Consider the following 7,828-nt stretch of genomic DNA (forward strand, 5'->3'; position numbering starts at 1 on the left):
TTTTTTTTTTTTGAGACGGAGTTTCACTCGTTACCCAGGCTGGAGTGCAATGGCGCGATCTCGGCTCACCGCAACCTCCGCCTCCCGGGTTCAGGCAATTCTCCTGCCCCAGCCTCCTGAGTCGCTGGGATTACAGGCACGCGCCACCATGCCCAGCTAATTTTTTGTATTTTTAGTAGAGACGGGGTTTCACCATGTTGACCAGGATGGCCTCGATCTCTTGACCTCATGATCCACCCGCCTCGGCCTCCCACAGTGCTGGGATTACAGGCTTGAGCCACCGCGCCCGGCCCAGGCTTCGTTTTCTTTTTGAGACAGAGTCTCGCTCTGTCACCTAGACTGGAGCGCAGTGCTGTGATCTCAGCTCACGGCAACCTCCACCTCCTGGGTTCAAGCGATTCTCCTGCCTCAGCCTCCTGAGTAGCTGCGATTACAGGTGCGTGGCACCACACCTGGCCAATTTTTGTATTTTTAGTAGAGACGGAGTTTCATCATGTTGGCCAGGCTGCTCTGAACTCCTGACCTTGTGATCCACCTGCCTTGGCCTCCCAAAGTGCTAGGATTACAGGCGTGAACCACCGCGCCCGGCTGAGGATTTGGTGGTTCTCAAGTCCTCAGCCTTCTCAAGACCACATCAGTGGAGCTCTTGGAGCATAGTGGCAACCATATGGGCTTGCCTTCAGTTCAGGAAGAAAGTAGTTAATACTCTTGCTATGGATAAATCATGTATTCATTTACCACTTACTATGGAGGCTGTAAAGATGAGGTAAAAATAGTCACAGCCTTCAGAGCATTTATGATGGAAAGAGGCAGACTTGCGCCTCGTGAGCACCTGCAACCCCGCATACAAGAGTCTCGGAGCGCCCCTGACGCTAATAGTCCACCCAACGTTACCATTAGTCATAACTGTTCAGGTGTGTCTTGAGTTTTATTTTGGAAAATATTCACTGCAAGTATAATCATGTCAGTATGCTGAAGAATACTTGAGTGGGAATGAAACCAAGGGAAAAGAAGAGATTTCAGCCCAGTCTGGGAGGCATGGGAAGAGCTAGGTCTCTCGAGCACTTTGACCATTATAGAGAAAGGACTCTTCAGCTGCAGTAAACCAAAGCTCAACTCAGCTAACTTAACCAGAAGGCAGAAAGCTCCATCAGGTGTGACTGGGTGGCGACGTCTCCTCTGAGGCCACGGCTGGCACTGAGGATGCACTGTTCTCATTCACGTTGTCTTTGCAGGGTAAGCTGCTGTACTGCCATCCTCCTCCTGGAAGAGATCCCGTAACTTTTCAGCATCAACACCAGCGACTCCTAGAGAGCAAAATGAATGGTGATGAAATAAAAATGCAGCCAGGCAGAAATAAAAAAGCAAAGCAGATTGAAAATATAGTTGATAAAACTTTTTTCCATCAAGTAAGTTTTGAAGCTTTTCTTAAACCTCTGAGTCAACACTCTTGATAACAGCTTTATTGAGTATCACATGCCATAAACACATTTCAGTAACCTTAAAAAGGATTTAATAACCCCCAAAAGAAAACTTACTTATTAACAGTTACTCCTTGTTCCCCTTTTCTGCCAGCCTCTGCAACCAATAATCAATCTTTATGTGTAGATTTGCCTGTTCTGGACATTCCATGTTAATGGAATCATACTATGTGCTCTTTGTGACTGGCTTCTTTCACTTAGCATAATATCTTTTGTTGTTTTGATACAGAGGCTGGAGTGCATTGGACCGATCTCGGCTCACCGCAACCTCCGCTTCCCAGTTTCAAGCGATTCTCTTGCCTCAGCCTCCAGAGTAGCTGGGATTACAGGCACACGCCACCACATCCAGCTAATTTTTTTTTTTTTTTTGTATTTTTAGTAGAGATGGGGTTTTACCATGTTGGTCAGGCTGGTCTCAAAGTTCTAACCTTGTGATCTGCCCGCCTTGGCCTCCCAAAGTGCTGGGATTAGAGGCGTGAGCCACTGTGCCTGACCTTAGTGTGACATGTTAAAGATTTATCCATGTTGTAGCATGTGTCAGTATTTCATTCCTTTTTATTACCAAATAATATTTCATTGTATAGATGTGCCACATTTTGTTTATCCATGTATCATTTGATGGACATTTGGGTTGTTTCCACTTTTTGGCTACTGTGAATAATGGTGTGCAAGTTTTTGTGTGGACATGGATTTCCTTTCTCTTGAGTATATACTGGGGTTGCTGGGTCATATTGTACCTCCATGTTTAACATTTGAGGTGTTGCCACACTTTCCAAAAGTGGCTGTGCTATGTTACATTACCCCCAGTGATGTATGAGGTTTCTAATTTTTCCTCATCCTTGTCAGCAGTTATTATTTCCCATCTGTTTTCATTGTAGCCATCCTAATACATGTGAGGTACCGCTGCATTACAGTTTTGATGGATACTTCCCTAATTACTAGTGATGCTGAGCATCTTTTTACGTGCTCGTTGGCACATGTATATTTTCTTTAGAGAAACATCTATTATTAAGTTGTAAGAGTTCTTTATATATTTGGGATATAAGTCCCTTATCAGATTTATGATTTACGAATATTTGCACCCATTTAGTCAGTTGTCTTTTCTTTGAGCCAACACATTTGGTGATAGAAAGTGCCATAGAACAGACTTCATAAATGTCTTCTGCACTTTAAAATATTGATAACCTTAGTTGCTGATATCACAGCTACAATTTGTCAGCAGTATTTTAAAGGACAAATCTACAAGCCAAAGAGGTAAATCAGATAGTTGTACCCAACGTAGCTTAAAGATGTTTTTAAGTGACTGCTATAGCAAAAATGGGCCAGCGGTTAGGAGGGGGTGGTCAGCTGTGTCCGGAGAATGCTTTTGCATTTATCCAGTGTTTTATCTGGGGCCTCACACAGTGGGCCTGGAAGCAGGCCCAGCAGATATCACTCCCTGAGGACACTGGGGCTCCAAGAGATTGAGTTGCCCGAGGGCACTTGCTTTAAACTGCAGAGTGTTACTTAGATGTTCACAGCTCCTACTGTGAATTATTTCCAAGTTGGCACCAATATTTAGAAGAAAATTTACCAATATGCAAAAAGATCACAAGTTTCTTCTTGGGCCTACAACCGTCATACGGAACATTTATTTTGAATTTTTAAATGTTTACAGGTTTCTAAAGGCTACATACAGGAAAGCTGAAAACTTGCCATAATTTTAGTATAATTCATATGTCTAAACTGTAGCCTCTAGAGTAATATTTTACTATTAGTAACTTGTAAATCATATTGTAATTTTTTTTTTTTTTTTACTAAGTAAACTTAAAATTTGTTTAGAGTCCATTTCTAATTTGGTTGAAGCAGGTTAAGTTCTGATATTAAGACAAATGTCCAGAAAACAGCTGGGACTGAGTCTAGTTGTCGGTGGCATTTTAAACTATGGGGCTAAACAAAGTTGATGAGGGAATGAGGAGGGAGAACAGATGACCTGAAGACAGAATGCTGGGGAGAGGAAGAGGACCAGTGAAAGGGATGGATGGAAATTCACTGAGTGATTTACTCCTTATCTTGAAGTGATCCACTAACAGTGCTGTGCATATCCCTTAAAGGATAGCCTGCTGACATCTCAGATGATGTTTTCTCTTCTTTCCTAGGAGAATGTTAGAGCTTTGACCAAAGGAGTCCAGGCTGTGATGGGTTACAAGCCCGGGAGCGGGGTGGTGACTGCGGCTACTGCGAGCTCTGAGAATGGGGCAGGGAAGCCCTGGAAGAAACATGGCAACAGAAATAAAAAAGAAAAAAGTCGTAGACTCTACAAGCACCTGGACATGTGAAGTTGGGCTACAACAGAATGTCATCTGCACTGTGCAGATGGGAAAGAGCAGAAGCCGCTGGCTGCCTATGGAACTATTCCAAGACACTGGCACTGCAGAAGGGGCCTGCTCTTGGGGAGCACAGCTGCACCCAACAGTCTTCGTGTCAAGACTGAGGGCCTCCTGGAAACACCAGATCTCACTAGAAGGAGTTATTGGGGAGCCCTAGAAACCTCCTGGCGGCACAGCGCTTCACGTGCCAACATGGTGAAACTTCAGTGAACCTCCATCTCTACTAAAAATACAAAAAAAATTAGCTGGGTGTGGTAGTGTGCACCTGTAATCCCAGCTACTCGGGAGGCTGAGGCAGGAGAATCCCTTGAACCTGGGAGGCAGAGATTGCAATGAGCAGATATCGTGCCATTGCACGCCAGCCTGGGTTACAGAGTGAGACTCCATCACAAGAAAAAAAAAATAGCAAGGGATAGTTCATGAGACACATTTGGGACAAAGGTGAAACAAATTCCCCATTCTGAATGCCCTCGTTGGGTTCCTCAGACTCTAAACAAGGGACTTGTGTTCAGTTAGTGGGTAGTGGGGACTCACTTCCACTGAGGAACATGTAGAATATATCCACTGGGTGACCGGAAGCTGCGGTATTTACTAACTAGTCCATCTTCACTGGTTATTCCACTTATTTAAAATATGTCCAGAATAAGCGAATCTCTGTATAGAGGAAGTAGATGAGCAGTTGCTTAGGTATAGGAGGGAATGGGAAGATTGAGGCCTGTCTTTTGCAGGATAAAAATGTCCTAAAATTGATTGTAGTGATGGTCGTACAACTCTGTGAATATGCTTAAGACCATTCATTGGTGAATTACATGGTATGTAAATTATAGTTCAATAACATAGTTACCAAATATAATCAGAAGCATGAAAGCACTACTGATAATGGTTTACATCCGTGTCCTCACCAAATCTCATGTCGAAATCTCATGTTGGATGTTGGGCCTGGTGGGGGTGATTGGATTATGGGGGAGAGTCCTCATGAATGATTCGGCTCCATACCCTCCATGCTGTTCTTGTGATAGTGAGGTCTCGTCACATCTGGTTGCTTCAAAGTGTGTGGCACCTCCCCTCTGTCTCCCTCCTGCTCCAGCCATAGAAGACATGCCTGCTTCTCCTTAGCCTCTGCCATGATTGTAAGTTTCCTGAGGCCTCCCTAGAAGCAAAAGCTACTGTGCTTCCTGTACAGTCTGCAGGACCTTGAGCCAATTAAACCTCTTTTCTTTATCAATTACTGTCTCAGGTATTATCTATGTTTCTTTTTTTGTGAGTCAGAGTCTCTGTTGCCCAGGCTGGAGTGCAGTGGCATGATCTTGGCTCACTGCGACCTCCCTCTCCCGGATTCAAGCAACATGCCCTTCCCAGAAGAGAAAGCTGTTGAACTGCTGGCCTGTCTCCCCCAGGTGGCCAGGATTTACCGTCACCATTGGCTGCCCTTGCCCAGGCTGCTGCAGCCCTTCCTTCAGAAGGACGGTGCCTGAGGTCCCGCTGTCCCCGCCAACAGGAAATGCCTCTGAGCAGTCACATCACTGCCCACCGTCCAGGACGACAAGTGCTCCGGTCCTCTTGTTAGTTTTTCTTTTCAGCTAACTCTGAACCGTGGCCAAAAATGTAATCTTTAGCTCCTGGGCAGCTGCTGGACCTCTGAGGAGCCTGGTTAAGGAACTGATTCATTTCCTGAGGGCTGACCACGTGCAGAACCCTGTGGAAAGTAGAGGGAGAGCCTGGGCTGGGTTCTAATGGCAGGAGGGAGGTCGTTAGAAGATACTATCTGGTGTTCGCTGCAGGATGAAGTCCTGACTCCCTCGAAACTGTCTGCTGACTGTCTCGCCTCCCCTCCTGTGGGTGCTGCCCTGCCTCTGTTATTTGCCTTTCTCCTGCCATCTCTTGCCGCCTCCGAGGGCCTCTGCAGAGCTGCTGCCGTGGCCTTGTTGCCAAAAGCAAGCATAAAAAGGTCCAGTTCATGCGTTATTTCTTGAAAACCCCTCACACCCCCGCTCACAATGCAGAGTGTCGCCAATGTACTTTAAACATGTCCCTGCTGTAGAACATGTCACATTTTTATGGCCTGTTTAAAAATCAGGGTATTTGGCCGGGCACAGTGGCTCTTGCCTATACTCCCAGCACTGGGAGCCTGAGGCAGGTGGATCATTTGAGATCAGGAGTTCAAGACTGGCCTGGCCAACATGGTGAAACCCCGCCTCTACTAAAAATACAAAAATTAGCTGGGTGTGGTGGTGTGTTCCTACAATCCCAGGAAGTGGAGGTTGCAGTGAGCCAAGATCACGCCACTGCAGTCCAGCCTGGGTAACAGAGCTAGACAGTGTCAAAAACAAAAGTCCAGGCACGGTGGCTCACGCCAGTAATCCCAGCACTTTGGGAGGCCAAGGTGGGTGGATCACGAGGTCAGAAAATTGAGACTTTCCTGGCCAACATGGTGAAACCCCGTCTCAACTAAAAACACAAACATGAGCTAGGCGTGGTGGTGCATGCCTGCAATCCCAGCTACTTGGGAGGCTGAGGCAGGACAATCACTTGAACTCAGGAGGCGGAGGTTGCAGTGAGCCGAGATCATGCCACTGCACTCCAGCCTGGCGACAGAGCGAGACTGTCTCAAAAAAAAAAAAAAAAAAAATCAGTGCATTCATTCAATAAATATTTTCCTTATTATGTGCCAGGCACTGAGCTAGGGGCCAAAGATGCAAGTATAAACTAAACAACCCTGGCTACATGCAGCTCACAGCCTGGTAGAAAAACAACACTCCTCACCCTTTCAGAGCTATCTTAATAGAGCGGCGCAGGCACTAGGGCTTGGGCCCCCACAGGACCAGGACACCGAGTCAGCTGAAGTAAGGATGATTGCGGTGGATGAGCTTTGTGAGGGAGAACCAGGAGTTTGGCTTTAGATGTGTGCAATTAGACATGCAGGTGGACATGTCAGGTAGGCAGTTGCATATGTGAGTCTAAAGTATGAGAAGGAGGTGACCTGGAGCTATGCATCCAGGAGGTGCAGGTGCAGGGACAGCAGTTAAAGCCAGACACCCGATGAGATCCCCAGCAGAGGATAGGTAGGGATGAGAGCCAAGAATTGGGCCGGGTGCGGTGGCTCACGCCTGTAATCCCAGCACTTTGGGAGGTCAAGGCGGGCAAATCAACTGAGGTCAGGAGTTCGAGACCAACCTGACCAACATGGAGAAACCCTATGTCTACTAAAAATACAAAAATTGGCCGGGCATAGCGGCGCATGCCTGTAATCCCAGCTACTCAGGAGGCTGAGGCAGGAGAATCACCTGAACCCAGGAGTCGGAGGTTGCAGCGAGTCGAGATGGTGCCATTGCACTCCAGTCTGCGCAACAAGAGCAAGACTCCATCTCAAAAAAAAAAAAAAAAACAGAACGGAGCCATTATGTCTCCCCACCATTAGCTGACCTTCTTCCTCTTACAGAAAGAAACACACAAATGCAAGGAAGACCAGTGCTTTACCCCATGTCACAGCACAACCGCTGCACGGTGGAGGGAACATTCCAGTGTAAGATCAGCAGGCTCCAGAGCCCACACTCTTCCCATTGCTTTTTTTTTTTTTTTTTGAGATGGAGTCTCTGTTGCCCAGGCTGGAGTACAATAGTGCGATCTCGGCTCGCTGTAAACTACACCTCCCAGGCTCAAGCGATTCTCCTGCCTCAGCCTTGCAAGTAGATGGAATTACAGGCATACACCAGCACGCCCAGCTATTTTTTGTATTTTTAGTAGAGACGGGGTTTCACCATGTTGGCCAGGCGATCTCAAATTCGTGATCTCAAACTGTGAAGGAATCAACTAAAGTTGTGCCAATTTATTACAGCAACTATGGAGACGAATCCCAGGGAGCTGGATTTATGGTTTTTTTTTTTTTTTTTTTTTTTTTTTGAGGGGGATTTTCTCTTATTTTCCCCAGGCGGGAGTGCAATGGCGCGATCTCGGCTCACCGCCACCCCCGCCTCCTGG

At 46.5% G+C, this 7,828-nt stretch overlaps 1 protein-coding gene and 1 long non-coding RNA gene across 2 annotated transcripts in view; both read left to right on the plus strand.

Moving 5' to 3' along the window:
• The window catches only part of LOC116545807 (large subunit GTPase 1 homolog), a gene marked incomplete at its 5' end in the record, with an annotated part of 24,598 nt that extends 19,861 nt beyond the window's left edge, over positions 1 to 4,737 (plus strand). The window contains 2 exons of the mRNA XM_032272253.1: positions 1,236 to 1,409; positions 3,620 to 4,737. Coding sequence (XP_032128144.1) covers positions 1,236 to 1,409; positions 3,620 to 3,799 — 354 coding nt within the window. The remainder of the gene's footprint in view (positions 1 to 1,235; positions 1,410 to 3,619) is intronic.
• A 391-nt stretch (positions 4,738 to 5,128) lies between these two features.
• The window catches only part of LOC116545805, a 3,523-nt gene continuing 823 nt past the window's right edge, over positions 5,129 to 7,828 (plus strand). The window contains exon 1 of the long non-coding RNA XR_004266455.1: positions 5,129 to 5,404. This is a non-coding gene — a long non-coding RNA (uncharacterized LOC116545805). The remainder of the gene's footprint in view (positions 5,405 to 7,828) is intronic.

This window comes from Sapajus apella, unplaced genomic scaffold, assembly GCF_009761245.1.
Source record: "Sapajus apella isolate SASKATOON/1434 unplaced genomic scaffold, GSC_monkey_1.0 scaffold378, whole genome shotgun sequence".
Classification (NCBI taxonomy): domain Eukaryota; kingdom Metazoa; phylum Chordata; class Mammalia; order Primates; family Cebidae; genus Sapajus; species Sapajus apella.